The sequence below is a fragment of the Poecilia reticulata genome, chromosome 19 (genome assembly GCF_904066995.2).
Source record: "Poecilia reticulata chromosome 19, P_reticulata-male-v2, whole genome shotgun sequence".
Taxonomy (NCBI): Eukaryota; Metazoa; Chordata; class Actinopteri; order Cyprinodontiformes; family Poeciliidae; genus Poecilia; species Poecilia reticulata.
In genome coordinates this window covers 22,382,957-22,403,055 of record NC_088848.1, presented here as the reverse complement: position 1 = coordinate 22,403,055, position 20,099 = coordinate 22,382,957, and the positions used below count along the sequence as shown (strand labels likewise).

The 20,099-nt window shown below is 42.2% G+C and overlaps 1 protein-coding gene across 4 annotated transcripts in view; it reads right to left on the bottom strand.

Moving 5' to 3' along the window:
• The window catches only part of raraa (retinoic acid receptor, alpha a), a 184,434-nt gene that overhangs the window by 49,383 nt on the left and 114,952 nt on the right, over positions 1-20,099 (bottom strand). Inside the window, exon 1 of one of the 4 annotated variants that reach the window (XM_008437855.3) lies at positions 1,011-2,352. The exons of 2 other annotated variants lie outside the window; for them this stretch is intronic. In XM_008437855.3, the coding sequence (XP_008436077.2) occupies positions 1,011-1,188 (178 nt within the window). In that variant the 5' untranslated portion in view covers positions 1,189-2,352. Of the gene's footprint in view, positions 1-1,010; positions 2,353-20,099 lie in introns of those variants that run through there. One more of the 4 variants, XM_081600820.1, reaches the window with a different exon arrangement.

Sequence of the window (20,099 nt, the reverse complement as noted above, 5' to 3'; positions counted from 1 at the left end):
TAGCCTGGCTGATTAGCAGTGCGCAGCAATAGATGGGGGAGGGGCAGAGCAGTGTTTCCCTATGATAAAATGCCAGATTCCCATCTCATTCCCTGGATTCACAGTAAAACTTTTAGAAAGATGCGATGGAAAATGTCAGTGATTTTTAAACCTGCAACTTTTTAAGAGCCCACTAATTCCAACTCACTCCTATCAGCAAGAAACAGCTTATTTAGAATAAGTTGTTTTCTGACAGTAGGTTCAGTAAAGGATCAAATTATTTTATTTTATTAGATGATGCTCTTTGATCTTGAGAAACTATGTAAAATGAAGTTAAAGGCTGAAAAATAAATACAAAATAAATGCTTAAATATAATATTTACTAACAGAAAAGCAAAGAAATTATGCAATATTTATGCTCCACTTTACAGAGCTACTATATTAATACGGAAATATACAAAAGTTGAAAATTGATGTGCATGAAAAATCAAAAGAAAAACTGACTAGAAACTACCAACAGTGCAGTCCAGGTAGTGGCAGGCTGCTGCTGCTGCTGCTGCTGCTCAGGGTGCAGCTCTCCAGATTACTGGAGAACCACGGGGAGAACTCGGGCAGAAGAAGTTTGAGCTGATTAAGGCCTACATGGCCTGCAAAACACTGGCTGTATTTAGAGCATATTTCAGGAACGCAAAAGCCTGGGATAAAGTGGCTGGGGTCAGAGCGGCAGGAGCACGCTCCCTGAGGTTTCTCAGGATGAGGGAATAGAAAACTAAACACTCCAGCAGGCTGCCTGCCTTGTGAGGCAGCAAACACAGAAAGAAACAGAAAAGTAGGTCAGATGGAGCCTATATATATACACACAAGAAAAGATGTGTCTTCTTTTAAACAGGCATGTGTGTATTTGTGGAACGTAACGAAACGAACATATTTGAATAAATAACTAAAATTCTCCAAACTTTTCCTAAAGAATGAGTTGAAGTTGCAGGGAATATAAAAAGAGGGGGTGGGGGGGTTGGGGGGGGGACACCTACAGTGATTGGAGCCGTTCCAGTGCTGGTTCCTGATGGACGTGCTGTAAGGATGGGGCGCCCCGGGCACCAGCCCCTTCTCAGGGATCAAGCATCCTCTGCTCTGGTTGTAATAATCCATCATTAAAAACGGGTTCGGGCTGGGATTCAGTCCCACAACGTCCACGCTCTCGTACATCATACGCGGCAGAGAGGCGGCGGCGGCGGCGGCGGCGGGGAGAGGCGCTGAAAACACGGAGCGGTGCTCAGAGGTAGATGGGCTCAGATGGAGGGAAGAGCGAGGGGGGAAACGGCATCAAGATCGAGGGAAAAGTGATAGATCCAAACACAGCGGGACGACCTGGACATCTGGCATCTTCCTGCAGGAACCGCAACAACAGCAGCAAAATAAAAAATATATTTAAAAAAAAGACATCAACCTCGTTTGAGGAGATTTTAAAAAGCAGTCCGCATTGTGTCCGACGGAGCAGCACCAAGAAAAAGGAAGAAAGAAAGAAAGAAAAAAAAAAGCACAGAGAATACACCAAGCCGAACCGAGGGAAGTTCAGCAGAAATGGATCTGTCCTGTCCGGTCCGGTCCGGTCCGCTCAGGTCGGCCTCGATCGGAGTCGGAGCAACATTTAAACAAGGCTCCGTCAGCGCTGCGAACCCCAATTAAATCCCAGACAGCAGAGCAGGAATAAATCCGATCCGGGACAGAGGCGTTAAGATTCCGCGGAGTTGCAGTCCGTCCTCCGGGCTGGGTTCCGCTCGGTTGTCCCGTTAGCGCCCGATCCGCCGCGGCTGGACTCCTTGTCAGCTTCCCCCTCCACCACCAGCCACCGCCGTCCCCTCCTCTCCTGTGCAGCAACCCGGCGGCTTCCTTTCGCTCTCACTCAGACTCCCGGCTGCACCGCCTGCTTCGTGTTTGTAGAGAGAGAAATTGTTCCCACAGCAAGGAGAGCGGCGATCATATTGTGCAGAAATGTGACAAGGCGCAGCAGCTGAGCTGAGGGGATCTGGCTCCACCTCCAGCGGGCTCCGGGCTTTTTCACTCCCCCCACCACCTCCTCCGTGTCTTTCATGCAGCCGCTCCGCCCATATTTAACCCTTTCAGGGACGTGACAATGGATGTCCCTTTCTGCAGCGCAGGGCCTGAATGAAGTAGAGCGGGGCCCTCCCTCTCACCCAGCAGCGGGGGCTTTAAATAGGAACGGCTTTCATGACATGATTGAGTTATATAAGCGCAGTAATTAGTCTTTCATATCTTTCCACGAGAGTTTATGGGTATAATGAAAGCTGCAGCAGAATGCATCTCTCTGATGTGCCTCCCCCCCTCCCCATGGAAGTTCATCACTCCTTACCATCTTCAATCAGTCCCTCGAATTCTGTTTTTTTTTCTCCTTCCAACCCCAACACTCTTGTCTCCCTAATTTGCCTAATGCTATGCTGCTGAACTTTAGCTGAACCCAGGGAAGAAGGCGAGCCTCACCTTCCTGTGACCCGCTGGTTTGACTTGGGATTCGCCTCTCTGGCTCGCTCCCCGTCTCACATTATTCAAGGTTTCCCACCTTGTTGTACACCCCGAGTAACGGCGCCGCGCTCATTCCTCGAGCGCTGGCCCCGCAGACGGAGGCGCCGCGGTTCACACAAAACGAAAGTGGCAAAGTCACCCGGTGGCAGAGAGGCAGGCGAGTTTCTCACAGCCTGCTTACAGTTGGAAGAAAGTCCAGGAAGTTGTTTAAGGGTTGTTTTTTTTTGTTGTCGTTCTTCGCATCTTTACTGTGCAGCATTCCATGCATCGCTGCAGAGACTCGGCGTGCTAGCATGCAGCAGTGTCGTGCTTGCCACTGGATTCTGTGCCAAAACTAGAACTAGAACAACGCAGCTGGAAAGCATAACAAACGACATCGGTGGAAGAGAAGAAGTATCAGAGATGATCCTGACACCAAGAAGGAATGTCTCTAACTTTTACACACTCAAAATCAGAGCTTCTTAGGATTTCTCTAGAATCTAGTGGGGGAGGGGAGAGAATAAATTATGTACTTCAGTTTATGAAGAGAAATCTAATTGAAAATCAACCAGAAAATTCTGATTTGTGCATCTCTACTGGCAAAAAAAAAAAACTTTTGACATTTTTAATTACTTAGGGTATGTTTCTCAGATACACTATGTTGGGGCGCAGTTACAACTAATCACAGCTTTTGACTGATGCCATTGTTACTTCATATGCATATGTTGTTTGTTGCTGTGGTTCCTCTGTTTAGTTTTCCCTTTCTGCAAGTGTAGAAGCAGACTTCTAGGGTGTTGACTTGTGTCCTCTTTATGCTTCCTTCTGTCTTCTACCCTTATCTCCCTTTTTCCCTTTAGACCTTTGTCCCACTATTCTATCTTTCTCTGCATCCATTACATTTGAAATAAACCCAAAGCAACCAGACAAGACACATTAAAAAAAAGTCTGGAGGATGGGTAGCTGCATCAGATGACTGTAGGCGGACGCGGCCTGGACTGTCTGACATGATGTCCCACGTTGAGGCATCTCAGCACGGATGAAGGCTTTTCAGAATAGCTTGGCTGAACAAACTGCAACAGAGTGACCTTTTCAAATGTCCGCTTCATTATGGGTTCGGACACAAAGTCGACAGACTTGTGTTGTAAATGAAGCCGCTGACAGAACAGCCCTCCTCCTCCGGTGATCCTACACCTGAGCCACAGGCCACAGCTGGGTCTGCCCAAGCCAGCTTTTGAAAAGGATTATCAGAATGGAGACTAGCAGGAGGGAGGAGCGGGTGGGTGAGTGGAGGGGGTTCCCTGCTCCGCCCCCAGCTGACTGTGACACTTATTTAATGCAGATCCCGCTGTGTTTACCCTGCCTGATAAGAGGCGATGTGCAGACCCGGGCCACGGCGACCCCTCGCCTGCATTGATAGCCACGCATTCCTTGACAGGATTAGCCAGATGAGTAATGGCTGTCAGAAAATGCTAATTTTCCAGGCTGTTTTCTTCTCCGAAGGGGATGGCATTCATCCTGGAGTGATACTCTGTGATTGCAGAGGACAAGCTGACAGATAACAGGCTGTTGATCATTACTTAATTAGGGAGGGAGGTCTTTTCCCTCCAACCTTTAACAGACATCTCAGAGAGAGAGAGAGAGAGATTTACAGCATTCTCCACTATTATTGGCAGGCCTTGTACAATGTCCATGAAAGCCTTAAGATGAATCGCTCTTATGAATATGGCACACTTTGCTGCAGTGAGCTTTTCTTTACCATCCTCCTCAGTTTGTAAAACTGAGCCCTCATCCACTCTATGCTTGTTTAGCTTTTTCATTCTTGCTCTGACTGTAAAAAAATGAACATTTTAGGCAAGAAGTGATCTGACTATTGAAGATCAACTCACAGGTGGTTGGTTGGATCTAGTGTTGGGCCATCTGTACCATTTTGAAGAATGTTTGAGACAAAATAGGAATCTACCATGTTTATACCCCAGCAGAACCAAATGGATTGCTAATCTTTTTTGGAGCGTTGGGAATCACTTGTTCCAATAACTGTGGAACAAGTGATTTCTATAAAAATCTAATTGAAATCTGCACTTTTTTTCAGTGCAAAATAAATTATTTTAGGTGGATGTGGGTGGCTTGATCCAAAGTATCAATAATATCAACAAGTTTGTATCAGTTTCAAATCGATACTAGTTTGGTGAAATTAGTATCACACTTTAGTTTCAGATTTGGACTTGAAATTTTATTTTATTTTTGCATCATAGTTTCTCAACTCTACCTCGAAAAAGATGTTGTTTTGCCCTCAAATTAAGTTTTTGCACTTTATTTATTTAGAAAAAAAATGCACACAAATTAGTTTTGTTTTTTTATTTTTTCTATTTATTGTGTTAACTTCTTAACTCTTAACCTCTCAACACCAGTTAATGGACTGTTAAGGTTATATATTCACTATATATTCCTAAAGTATTTTGTAGACACTTCTAAATTTTGTCCAAATTCTACCCTAGGCTTAAACAAAATAACTGAAAGGAAAGCCACAAAAACACCTGAATGTCAGAAGTTTGATGTTACATTAAACCTAAAAAATAAAAATTGTCAGTATTGGTATCAATATGATACTGTCCCTATATTTACTTAGTATCAGATCCATATCAATATATGAAATATCACACACTTCTTATTTTAGAACACTTTATTCATATTTACTAGGAGTAAGTTAGAGAGGGTGCAGAAAAAGTTGAATGCTTTAAATGAACAACAATTTCAATCCATGTTCAGAATATTAGTAGTAAATTCCCAGAACTTGTGAGCAGCATATCATAAACTCCATCTTTAAGGCTATGATCGCTTTAGGTTTTTGTCTGTTGTATGTCACTGTACTCTCATGCCAGTTTCAGAAAAGCTCCTTTCAAACAACACTGTAAAGCAGAATTAACACACGTTTTTGCCCTTTTCTGCCCATTCTGTGAAAGGACCAACACGGTGTGGAAGGGGGAAGACAAAGTCAACCTGCGTCTCTTACACTCCTGTTTGAATCGAGCACAGTAGCTTAGAAAGGCAATGAACTGCACGGCCACAACTTAGGATTTCTAACAGCGCTGTTATCAAGTATTTATGCATGTGCCAAGCAACATGTTTGACAACTGGTGCCACAAAACCAAAGGACGTAAGAGATGTGAGTGGTCTCTCCTCCATTTTCATGACTGTGTTAAGACTTGGGAGAAAAGAGAAGAGAGACCACAAGAGGTTCAGAGCACATTAACACACCAGTCCAGGTGGCTGCCCTTGTTCCAGCATCAACATGCAGCACACTCCTGAGTACATGGAAAAGTACTTTACCAGAGGAAAGACTGAGAGAATGAGATAGTGCCTTGATGATGTCGCAGAGAGCCGAGTCACAGACAAGGGAGCATCGGCTGCATAAAAATCGAGTCAAACTGATATTAAGGCGTGATCTGTGTGGCATCAGGATGTAAATGCACAGTTACGTAACGAGAAATGGCTTGAGGAATGCCAGAAGCGGCAAACGCAGCGTCCTTGGTTTGGAGCAAAGCTGTAAATGAGTTTTAGGCAAAGAATGGTGAGGGGAGAGAGAGGGAGCGGGATTTCAGAGGGGAATTCAAAGAGTTTTATAGGCATGGGCGGGAGAGGAGATTGCTGGCTGGACCTTGAGGGTGTCAAACTATTTTTACTGCCCCCACTCTCGTTCTCGCTTGCTCCAATCAGGGGTGCTAGGAAGCAGTAAAAAGCACTTCCCCCACCCCGCCATTCCTTCCCAAGGAGATGAGCCGACAGGTTAGAACAAACAATAGGTTGTTTTGTCATTTGGATTATTGTGCATGATAAAAGGAGGAGGGAAAGCACCTTCTCTGGGAACGGACGCAGAGCTGTAAACAATCTGAGCGGACCTTGGTCAAGCTAATCAGTGAGAATTTGACTTGAATGCTCAGCAGAATCTGGAGATAATCCACCAACATCTGCAATCAACTATGTCTTGACCCTCATGTTGCTGCACTCCAGAGATGTCTTTTTATTTTGTGTTTTTTTATCCAAAGCCATGAGTGCTCCCTGCACAGTGCACTCCTTATTGGAGTGGACATCCAAATCAAAACACAATCATATTGCCTTAAAGTCATGGAAAATTCTGCTGAGCTCTGGCTGCCCGAAGACCCCTTTACCGGGATATGTGAAAACAGAAAACAGATCAGACCTGCCGTATCACTAGGACAACACTCTGCTTGGGTAAAAGCCACCTCCTGACAAGATAAGGCCAGACATGTTAGAGTTAGAATAGCCAGGACCTAATTTTAGAGTTTCTGTCTGCCTTAGTGGCTACAACACAAACACAGGCACTGAATGCTCCTCCACTCCACTGCTACACCGCTACACCTCCCCCCGAGCACTCCTGCACATGTGCCAGCAGATGGCTAATGCCCAGACGATAAAAGAAGTTGGGACAAGCCTCAGCAAAGCTTTCCATCTTTCTTAAACCTTCCCAGTGACCTAATAAAGAAGCTCAACAGGGGAAAGAAAACAGAAGAGTCCTGATGGGAAGCACTGCAACGATCTGAAGTGTGCAGTTGGGCGGCTAGAGAACCTAAGATAAGAGTTGTGTCGGTGCAAAGCTCTGAGAACGTCCAGGGCATTATCCTGCAATTGTGATGCTTAGCGCTGTAATCCTCTCCAACCCCCACCCCAGCCGCTAACTTAATAATGACATGATCAGGTCTAGACTGAGTGTCCAGGTCAGGTTGACTGTACTCCAACCCCAACACACACCAACACTTGGGTTTCAGGTCTACATGAAGATCCTCAACCTTTCTGTCCCCTCTCTTCCTCTTACAGCTTGTTTGCACAGCTGCTGGGATGCAGTCTGAACAGGCAGCTGTTCTCCACCACAGCAAGGAGAAACACACTCTGAGGGAAATGAGCCCTGTCTGCGAGAACAAGATGCAGTTATGCATCACTTTCACCTCGCTTCCATCAGTCCACCCAATGTGGTGCATGTGACGATCCGCACGAATGGATTCATGGAGCACGAGATGGAACAAACTTTTTGCAATATTTTTAGAATTTTTTTTTAAATTTATAAATCAAGTAAAGGTTTTATGAAATTATAAAGTGAATTTTAATCCCTTAACTTTCATGTGGACACTGGTGTTGTCATGGACCCATTCACTATATGTTCTGAGGTTGACAGTTAAGGGTTAAAACAATGTTTCTCAAATAGGTGCCACTGTGTGTGTGTACAAGTACTGCCTTTAGTTGTACTAGGAAAAACCTATGCTTGGCTCTGAGAATGAAATTACACTTAAGACTCCACTTTTTAGCAGATAAACGGTATAAATTGGTCCCTAAGGGTGCTATCTTTTGTTTCTTTGCAAATTGTTACATTCTTGTTTAAATCAGTTTAATTCTACAATATTTGGTCTAAAACCATCTTGGTGCTGCGTCTCTTTTGTTGGCTGGTGGATATTGCAGTCAAATTTTCCGATTGGTTGTAAAGTCACAGCTTGATTGATACCTACGTCACAGTCTCGTGTTCGGGTACAAACCCTCTCAGACACATGCCCCCAGAGCGATCTGTGCTTCACATGTCACCAAAGTTTCAAATAACAGAGAAAAGCAGCTAGATTTGTCGCTAGACGCTTTATTGAAAAAATGTTGTGAAAGGCTATGAAAAGTCACTAAATGTAATAATGAAGTTACTAAGTTGGCAGCAGTGACCACACCCCCATTTAACCTGCTCTCTTAGCTCCGCCCACTTCGGTAGAACTGTTCAATAATGGTCTGCGTCGGTGCTATGGTTTTAATCGAGTCTAGTTCAAGTTTAACTTCGAAAATGTACTCATAGAATCATTAAAGATCTAAAAATCATAAAGTGATTCACAATAAATCAATACAACAGCCCAATAGTCAACAATACATAAACAACAGCAGCTCGGTTTAGATGATTGTCAATGGTTTGTGACTTTCTGCTCTGATCCACAGACCAAACAGAAACCAAACAGTAACAGACACCCAGCGATCATTGTTACATTCAAACTCAATGTGATCACCAGGTCTGATTAGGAAACCCGTAAACACGAGTCTTTGTGAATTGTCATGGAAAAAGAAGGCAATTCAGGTATACTTAAAGCACTCACTTTGATATCTGGGGCTCCGACGGCTTACATTTATTTCACAAAAAGGAAGTCATGCCGACGGAAATCAGGGCTTTGCAAGACATCCGACGATAAATCTTGTGAAATTTCACCATTACACCCACTGTAGAGCCTCAAGTTAAAGTGTTCTGGAGATCTCAGATTGGTGCTTTGCTGTCCTCTCTCTGTCTGCCCTCTCTAAAAAGCTACTCTAAGTGGCTACATGCATCTTTGTGAAAGCCAACCCCCCTCCCAATCATTATCCCTTTAATGTTTTTCCAACGGCAGATTCCAGCATTTATGGTACAGGCCTATATCTGCCCATAAAGCCTTTTATTGTTTAGCTGAGCTCTATGGCGGCCGTAACCTGGTTTTCCCATTTTTTATGGGGACCTTCACTATATCACTGGGGGGAGGACAAAGCTGCACACCATCGGTGTTTACCAAAGTATGGCCCCACTCATAAATCCATCGTGGCCGGCGGCATTCTAGAAATACCTCGGCAGAGCAAGAGGAGACAGAAGAAGGAGGGGGGAGGAGTCTTAGCGTTACGCATACCTTGTAGTCATCCATGCTCTCCAGCCTTGAGTTAGAAAGCCCATATCCTCAATGATCATTAAGACTATGTCCCTTTGAATAGAGTCCATCACTCAGCAAATCAAGAGAAAATTGCAAAGGATGTTACCCTAGAGGAAGGATATCTTCATATAAGCCATCCAAGACTTGGAATGGCCCCCATTAGCTGGAGTACATACAGAAGGACAGCAGGTTCATTTCATGAAAAAAGAAGACAAAAGGGACCAGGAATAAAATGATTTGACAAGAAAAAGCTAAAAGAGACATTAGTATAGCAAGTAGCCACCAACAAAATTTCTTATTTTGGATGCACTTAGAGCACTAATAGAAACAAAAGCGTGATGAAGTAAATAATTATTGTAACAGGTTTATTTGAAAATGGTAATTTCTTAAACCATTTTGGTGTAAAATAGAACAGATCTGAAAACTACAATGTTTTAGGGACGTTATTGGCAATGTTCCACAGAAACAAAACCGAAGCTGATTTTATGAAAGAAATTGAGGTCTTGTACATGGCATCAGCCACATCATTTAAAAAAAATAATACACACACAGGATCAGTTTCAGAAAACTTGTCATTCACATCAACCCACACAAATATGCAGCTGAGTATTGTTTTAAACATGAAAAATCCATAGAGGGCAGTGTAGTGGAAAGCTAAAACCTACGTCAGCCAATCAGATTACTTCAAAAAAACAACTTCCTTTTAGGAATCAACAGGCTTCAAGAAGTTAATTTGTTTGGAAAGAAATATAGGCTGAAGGATGTCACAGGTTCGAGTCCTGGCCTGATGATCTTTGCCGCATGTCATCCTCCTATCTTGTTATCATTTTCTTGCCTGACCTCTCTTACATAAAGGCCACTTGAGCCAATACAACCGTAATTAAAAAGAGAAACAAAAAAAACAAGACGATGTCGGTTGGGAATTGTATTGAAGCAAGGATGTGAATAAATTGGCACATTTCTGGTCACACACAGTAATAAATCTCAATTTTCCCTTGTATACACTCAAAGATTTCCCAAACCTCAACTAAATTATTATTAATGATATAAAAAAAGACTTTTTGTGTGGATGAAAGGCCAGAACACACAAAAATATATCCGTTTCTCCAGATATCCTACTACATGGGTGTTTTAGGCCACAAAGTCAGCAGTGTTTTGTAGGGATGAGGGACACCTATCAGGGCTGCTTTGGTGTTTTTTCCAAACGTGTCACCCTGAGGTACACCAAGACAGAACAGACAATTTGACTTCAAATTGTTATCAGAAGCATCTATATTTCTGAACAGTTCGGATCCAGGCACCACTTATTGAAATGTCGGCGACCAACCTGTTGGCTCCAGTTGTTTAGCAGAAAATATGGGTGTAGTTTTGGTCAGTTAAACCAAAATTAAGAAATTAAACCCTGTTGTACTAGAGCAAAAAGATTGCATTTCAGGAAACAGAAATACAACAATGAAAAAGACAATCATTAACCGCCTAACTGACTCACTAGATGAATCAGAAATGGTTTGCAGAAGTTAATCTCCAGCAGTGCAGCACTGAAGCACACATTAAGTGCTAAAAAAAAATAAATTAATCTACACTTGAAGTGTGTCTCAGGCTTTCAATTCAGCCTCTTGGCTCAGTTCAGAGCACTTTCTGGCCTTCTGCAGAAGATTCGAGCATTCCCCGCTCAACTCCTCTCGCCGCTTTCAATCGCCTTATTATCTGAGGTGCTGCTGAGGGCCAATTGGCTCATTTCTATTGAGAAGTGTGATACTGGAGGGGATCTGAGAGGAAGTGAGGGGGGTTAGAGGTTCGCTTTAAGTGGATTGCCCTCAGTCTTGTTGTGCCCAACCCAAAGCATTATAACACTTCTGCGGATGACCTTCGCTTGAGTGGTGCCCCCAACGCCAGGCAGGGTGCGGTGATTGTCGTGCCTGGTACACAAAGACTGAGTGTGCCTGCCGCCCCCCCACCGAAACACACTCGTATTGAAAAACTGCAGGGTTATTGTTGTGTAGTGTCTGATTCTGGGATGTGTTTGTTTTTGTGGTGCTGGGTGGCGGCGCCTTTAATGCAGCTCTAATCCTACTCTGTCCTGTCATAAAAACCCCATCTTCTCTCTTCTGGGCATTTCGCTTGCTGCATACTGATGCATTCTGAGCGTACATGCTTTGCGCACGCTTTGGTGCACAACCCCTGAAGTATTGTGAAGTGTTTCAAAATGCTGGGCAGGTTCGTATGTTAATAAAACATGTGAAACCTCCTGCTTAGCCAGCAAGTCGGGAGCTGGGGACAACAAAGGCCCTCGGGAGAGCAACAGACTGCACTGCTTCGGAGCATGACAAATGCCTCTGCCACAGTCACCTCTGTGGCCCCTGTTGCCCCGCTTTGTACGGGGAGGTGGGGAAGAAAAGCCGGGGGGAGGCACTGCATGGGGACCTGCCTCATTCAGACCTGGGGAAGCAAACAAGAGGAGGGAATGGTGCAAAGGAAGACTGAGAAATTGAGAGAGGAGAACAGAGAAGTGAGGGAGAAGGAGGAGGAGCTTTCAACATTTTATAAACAACAAGTTATGTGTTTGTGTGTGTGGGGGAGTCATGGAGAAGACTTATTTGGTTATTTTCCACCACACAACTTCTAAATAGGCCTTCAATATGCAAATATAGATTCATATGTAAGAAAGAAAAAAGTGAGTCAATAATACAAGCATAATAATACAAAAGTTCTAGATGTCTATTGGGCATGTCATGAACATTCGCTAAACAACTAAAAGGTTCCTTCATAACTTTCCTACTTTATTTGTGATATCTAAAAAAAAAACAGCACAATTTTTAAAATGACACAAAGCTTTCAAATGAAAACAAAACAAAAATCTACATCAGCATGTGTTTACAATTAGCCTCCTTTACTCTGATATCCCTAAACAAGTACAAATTCACACAACAAATTTGAAAATCACCCTCTTGAATTCACAATTCTGAATTACTTTGTTGGTGTATCACATAAAATCCCAAGAAATAAATAAAATTTTGTGGTTGTAACCACAAACTTTAAGCTAAGAAAGGTAAGGATTGGGAATAAGTGGAATGTAATTTGTGCCTTAGTTGGCTAAGTCCGAACTGATGTGGCTGGCCACACACATGCTATAATACAGTAGTTCAGTATTTCACAAATGTTTTGTGGAACTCCAAAATATTTGGGGAAAATCTGATCTGCCTATTTGTGGATGTTTTCATCTATAATATTTGAAAGAATAGACAGCTTGAAAACCCCAAACACCTCAACGCAATGCAAGCTGACATGCTACTGGCTGGCGTTTGCAAAGAAGCCAATCCAAGAGCAGCATTCATGTTCTTTGGCACTGACTGGTTGTGCTGCCAACAGTGGAGATGAGGAAGAGAGTGGATATTAGCTTCTGCAGCAGAGCTAAGACGGTTTCCACTGTGTGCATTAATGCATATTAAGATATATTTGGTGTTTGAGCTGTTAAAACAGGCAGCTCTAAGCATTGTTTGAGGGAGTCTTTCAGCTATTCACAGGTAGTTGTGGTTCCTCATCCAGAGGATCCACTGACCAGGTTATTCTTACTAAGAACCAAACTCCTGAAGAACTCCAACGTCTGTCCAAACTGTAGTTTTATTCCTCCATAAACATTTATTTTAGCTACTTGAATCCCCACAGTACTACAGAGGTTTTTTTTTAAACAAGTATCATATTCACATTCCTTTGTTTAAGTTTTTATGACAAGCTTCCCTTGGAAGCTGTACTAGTCTACCCTGTCGTACCACGGCAGACATCCCTGTGTTGTGGTTGTTTAGATAGGGAAGGTTTAACTCATTGTAACCACAGGCAGCAGGAAATTAAAAAGCTGTGGGAGGATTTCGGAGATAGTCAAACTTTCTGCTCTCATGTCCTTTGTGTAGACATTCATCAACCTCACATGGCCTTTCATATGCTCAATAATGTTACATATATTGTAATCTGAATGCCATGACTTCTCCAATAAACAGATCTACACTGATGCATATTTGGTTAAAGATGTGTGAAAGCTGAACTCCACAAATTAACGTTTTTCTTCCCACTAACTGAGCTGAATGTAACTTTAACTACAACTACAGATACAGCCTTGTTTTAAAAAGCTCAAATAAAAACATTAAATATCTTTCTTTGCAGATGATACAAGCTTCAACATGTAGAACAATAAAGTTACGTTTTGGGCTGATAGCACCCATTTGCAGTCATTAGCGGCGTTTCCATTGCAAATGTGCGCAAATCTTTGTCTATGTTCCGCTAATGTTGAGAAAACACATCTTCATAATTGCAGTGTTTCCATTAAATAAGAAATTAAATTAAAATCACATATGAATAAGTTTGTTCATGTGATAAATCATTAAAAATCATGGCAGCAACTCAGAGGAGACGTCTTATTCAGTGGTTGGAGCAACAAGCCCCGCCTCATTGGGAGCGGCTACATGTGTGGCGTTTTAGAGAAATTCTAGTTGGCCATTTTATAGCAAATCCGTAGCTAGAAGCTACAGATTCAACACTTTGGAATTACACATAACTTTTTATGAACTGTGATCCTGTGGGAGCTCTGGTGGAGCCAGCTGCACATTATGAGAAAAAACAAAAACAAATCATCATCCTCCTACTACTTTGACATTTTCACCAGTCGCAACATCCAGCTGTTGAACATGTGACTAGTGTGATGCAAACAAAGTGTTTCCATTGCAGTTCTGCAAAATACATCTATTCCCATATTGGTGAAAAACCACCTCATCCTAGCACAAAAACGTTTTAGCGAAAAAGGTAAATTTTTTTGAAACTGGCGTGTTTCCAATAAGTGAATGTATTTTTGTACTTTCAATTTGTGCAATGTTACGGTCAACGGATTTGTAGCTATTGTGGCTACCAGGGCCATCTGTGTGGTGAAGCACTAAGACAGATTGTCTCACAAGAACGTAAATAGGCTGAGGGAGGGGGGGGGAGCACAGAGGAGCAAATCATTATCTGCTCACATGTTGCCATTCTCCGCTTGATACCAGGACAGGCTTGGGGGTTGCTACATGAAAAAAGGAATCCTGATAATATTTAACCAGTGGAGATCTATCATCAGTCTGGACCTTCTCCCCCCTGCATCATTAGTCCTCACCCCCAGTTTTAGGCTTATTGTCATTCAGACTGATGCTCCTTTTCAGCCTGTATTCAATATTTTTGGCCCATTGTTCCACATTGCATGCCCCCTCCGAGATACATTACTTTTCCCACTCGGCGGTGAAAGGAGAGCAACAACGGCCAGAAAAGGAACTTCATATGTTAAAATGTCAGGGCTAACAAAAACATCTAAAGTCTGGCTTTTTGCATGCATTCTCAAACACAAACTCCAGGCAGACCATCTCTTTCTCCCCCTTTCCTCGCAGACATGGTTTTTTTTTGTCTCAGTCCATCTCCTCACACATACACACACGCGCGCACACACATCCACATCCATGTAAGCAATGACCCTGTGGGCTTTAGTGGGCTCTTTGAATGAAAAAGAGAAGTCATTTATCCGACTCATCTTTGCTGCACCTTGCAGCACCTTTTAAAAACACTTTTTATTCCTCGCTAAGGCTAAAGCTGCAGCTCACTGACAGCATGATGGAGAGCCTCATTCTGACTCCCTTTCTTCCTTTGTCTCCTCCTCTCACACACTCTCTCTCTCTTTTTCTTTCTCTCTCTACTGTCTCTAGAGCTTTTTCTCTTTCCATTGGAGCTGCCAAAAGGCTCCTGGAAAAACGTCAAGCTAAGCTTCAGTGGTGTGTAAGAAAGTTGTGTGTTTGTGCAGATTTATGGATATGGCTCATTGAAAATTAACAAAAATGATCTTTCGAGTCAACATTCAGTCTTTTCTTAACTTTTAATCACAGAGAAATGCCATTCCATTTTGAAGGAGGCTCAGTTTAATTTCTGTCTATGAACAAAATCAAATGAAGACGCAAGTTACTCGTCAAAAAAGTTCATTATTTGCTGCCGTAGTGAAATCTGACAATGAAATATTTGAAGAAAAAGATGGAGTAGATTTATTCAGAGGAGGAAAAAAAAGTTGATTTGGAGAGGGGTGAACCATTTGTGTTAATCTAGTAACATTTTATATCATTATGCTGTTGAAAATCCCAGTGACAACTCATTAGCGCTCTGGCAGAGTCCAACAGGAATCACTCAAAATATCCTGGAAATATTAGAAATATTTTTATTAATAACAGTTTTCAGGTTATGTCTATATATTTATCAGGCAAACCTGTTTAAAGAATTTTCAAAACAGACCAGTGTATTTACATTTGTAATGGTAGGATTTTTCTGTTTTTCTAACAGGGAAAGTTTTTGGCAAACTAAAGATCATTGTGAGAAATACTTAGAGGGGCAGAAAAAAATCATTTCTATAGAAAATTGCAATGTTTAGTCAGGGAATTCTTAATAGATTCATAATGTTCAAAAATCAAATTAAATTTTGGTAAATTTATATTTTGAATAATTCTTAAAAAAAATTTTTATTTAACAATAAGCCCCCCACCCATCTACAACAACTCTGTCCAGGTCTGTATTCGATATTTGTGTGTGCGGTACATAAAGAAGAAATGGTGCATATTTCAGAAGGAAGCCCAGCCACGTGTCTGGCTGCTATAGCATGAGCAGAGGAGCGCTTGCTCTGGGGTCAGTGTGTTTGTACACTAGAGTAGTTTCTATGCACCCGGGCAGACGTTAACACCAACACCTCTAACCTGCTTGGCCAGCAGCCGGCCTCTCTCCCTCACCCCGCCTCAGTGCGCGGATCATCGCTGCCATCTTTCCTTCCCTCCTCCTGCTTTTTCTCCTCTGAGCAGAAAATCGCTTTGGATCATAAGCCGCCTCACGGCAAATTGAAAAATTTTGTTATTCTAACCTGTAGCACATACCTGCTAATGTTCGTCTGTGCTTAAACGTACTAGTGAAGTGGAGTTGCTTATGCTTTCTGAATGGGCCACATGTAATACTTAAGCGTTTTCTGCGTTAAAACCATTAAGAGCACTTTAGCAGAGGAAAAGCAGTTCTGAGCTCTGATGACCGGCTTTAATACGATAGATGCTGAATGTGCTGGTCCACCAAATAAAACAGCTGAAATGATCCACCGAAAGGGTGTGAGCTCATTCCACTTCACGCATTGTGTAACTGCCACACATGTTGACACCGATTTTGCAATAATACTTGTGTCAACTTTAACCCAACGGAGAGAGACGGCAGGGCAACGAACAGTAAAGTGGTGTTAATAAAACGCAGTGAGAACCGATGGTTTCTACACTTCCCCTTACTTGATGCAACTTCCCTATGTTGCAAAACCAGTGACAGTAATATGTTTGATATGTGCATACAGATTGGGGTTCGCGTGCTCGTGCAGTGACAGCGCCATGCGGATTGCGTGAGTGGCTCCATCGCCACTTAATACAGACGTCAGCAAAGGTCTTGATGATGACGCTAGCGAGTCCGGGACCGTCCGTCACTTCTGTGAATTTGTCCGATTTGATCATAAACACCCAAATTAAAAAGCACAAGTGCACCTACATCGACAGGGATGTTGTTGAAAAGTTTTATTTTTCCACCAGCACATCAATTCGAAGAAAAAATATTCAGTATTGAACTCAGAGTAATGGATTGAAAGTTTTTATTTCCAGTAGTTTTGAAGTTTTCATCAATAGCAAAAGGATTTTTATCACAGAAATGTTTCATCAGGGCTCACAGAATCACGGAGAAGTTTGCTGACTGGACAGCTTTCCATCGACATGCTCAGCAAGGAAGGACAGTCATAAAGGGTCGTTGCTATGAATATCATATTCACTGAATATCATATGTGAGCATATTAAGGTAGTGTTAAGTAGACGGAAAACTTGTGGCAGAAGCAGATGTGCAGGCTTCCTGAATACCTCAGCAGAGCGTCCATGTCACGCTGCATTAATGCAGCAATTCATGCAAAACCCCCAACCACATATTGAGAACATGGACTGTACAGTACATGGACATTCTGTACAGTAGCCTGACATTTATATCGGAATCACAAACAGAAAAAAGCAAAACGGATTTTAAAGAAATAGCAACTTTTGGGGGGGGAGGGGGGAGTATTTTAAAATAAATCTAAAAAATATATATTAGAAACAACAAAAACGGTGATTGCTCAGGGTTTGGATGGATTTGTGGTATTCAAGGAAACAAGAGGAAGTGCTTTTTAGTCTGCTTGTTCTCATCTCTACTTCCCTGAAACGTATATTTATATATTCAAATTTAGGGATGCACCAGCATAAATATTTGGCCCAATACCAAAATACTGCTGTTACGGCTGATTACCAATATTTACAGATATTGTATATATTTCCCTTTTGACATCATAAGACGACAACCCCACATTGCTTCTCCTTTTCACTTAAATGCCCCATATAATCCTTTGCTGCATCACTATGACTGTCACATGACCACAACAAACTCCAGAAACGCAACCAGCAAAAATGTATAAATCAATATTACATCTTACTTAGTCTTATTTATCAGATTGATACAATATGCTAAAAATGACTAATTTTGATCAATACCAATGCTAATACAGATTTATTGTTTATCACAAAAAAACATTTAAATGGTCTTATATGACATACAAAATTTCACAGAACCTGAATTTAGTTTTTTTTTTACCTGTAAGCAATAAACGTTTAAACTCCATCCTTCAGCACCTGTAACACATGCTGAAGCCGACAGTTTCCTCTATGTGGAAACCAAACCTTCAACCGAGAGCCGTTAAGGTTTATCCAACACTAGAGATGGCAGCGCAGAGGCAAAGACACTGGTTGTGAATAATTCATAAAGGACAGAAAGTGACAGTTAACGGGAGTGTGTCATAGGACACTAAAGCTCCATCCATCCATCCATCCATCCAGTCAAGCATCCTCATTCATCCCGTCTCACTCACCTCCTCACTGCACTCGGAGGGGTTCAGATAAAGGATAATGGATCTGCTGACATTCATCTGTCCTAAATAGAAATTCACATTAAATAACCTGTTAAGTATGAGCGAGCATGCAAACAGTCAAAAAATCCCAGTCACATGGGGAAACGATACAACACAATAAAAGACAGCAATGCCACCATCAATGTGCGTGAAGCTAATGCTTTTTGCTTTTTCAACTGTATTTCACAATAGATTTACATCAATATTCATCTGGAGTGACACATAAAGTGGTCAACTAACCAGCAAAAGCAGATAACTGGAAATAATTTGCATGTCGAGCAGCCACCGAACGCACATCCGCTCGTGTTGGAAAAAGGTGGGTGAACTGAAAAGCAACCAGTACCCGTCTGTCTGCTGCAGGCGAATGTTGGGGGCGTGTCTGGGAATTTCCATCTTTATGGTGGCAAAGCTTAAAAAAGTGTGCCACCACATTGTCAACACACCACCACATTGAAAAAAACACGGCAGTGTTAGCATCATGCTGTGGGATGAAATCAGGTTTAAAGCTTCACACAGGGGCGGATCTTCACCTTAGAGCAGGACAACAACCCAAAGCTTAGATTCAATGGAGCATCTATGGAGGAATCTGAAAATTGCTGTTTACAACAAGAAAGGATGTGCAAACAGATCTGGCTTTACCCCGAGATTCTTGCGGCTTTACATGCAGGTACCATAATGCAATTACTTCGGTGGTGCACAACAACACGAGTGCATGCCAACCATGTATCATTTTCCTCTCACTTCACAAGTCCTCACCACATGGTGTTGGTTTCTCACAGGAATTTCCAATAAAAGTCATTTTAGCTTGTGGTTTTTAATGTGACAAATTGTAAAGTGGCTCCAGAGGTGTGAATACTTTTGCAAGGCAATGTGGTTTCGTTTGATGGAAAAAATAAAAAATAAAAATCAGTGAGAATTAATGTGCAAAGCCACAGATCTGACAAGATGCAATAAATGTGGCGTTTAAACATAAGCCGATTGAGTGTTGAAATAATCAGCGAGAGCAGCGGCGGCGGCAGCTCGCATTCCTGCTTTCCATGTCCCGGCTGTTTCAGGCGCTTCTCCCAGCGTCGCAAATCCCACCATCAGCTGCATGCAGGTGCACGATCATTCCAGCAAAGAGATAACAAAGGGCCACGGCCACCTCTCTATCTCTCTACCCTCGTTTGTGTGCCAAAAACCCAGTCATCTGGCAAAAGAGCTGAGCAGTACACATCAACAAGGGTGTGTTCAGCGACCTACAGTAAAGCCACACAATATCGCTCACCCACGGGCAAAATCAGTGACATTAATGTTTAAAGGCCAGAGTTTCACTCACAAAAGAACAAAAAAAAAAGTATTTAGATTTTGTCATATTTTCTAAAATCGTTTATTTCTATTGGCTTGTAGATAGGTATAGAATAAGAGCATCTCCATGTGTTCCACTGGATACATTTAAGATCCAGAGCAGTACGGTGTGTTGTAGCTGTGAGTATTCACCCACACTGTTAACCAAGAGTGACACTACATGAAAACAAACACATCGACTGTCAAACTCATTCAGAATTTATATTGTAACACAATATGTACATATATAAACCAAATATGTTTTCACGTCCGATAGTCCGGGAGACTCGGTTCAATTGGGGACCAAAATTGCAACATTTGTTACATTTTTTGATGAACTGTGTTAAACGAACCAAACCCTATGACAAACCTGTTTACCTCCTGGCCTGTGGTGGCGCTGCACTAAGAACCACTGCAGGAAACGACACAAAAACCTGTAAACAAGATGCAAAAATGCTATTTTTGGTTCTAAAACCGTCAAAAAAACTATACTTCTAAATGACAGTAGCTGTAGAATCTAATTGTGACAACAATAAACATCTGCTTGTTTTAGATGCTAGATACTCAAT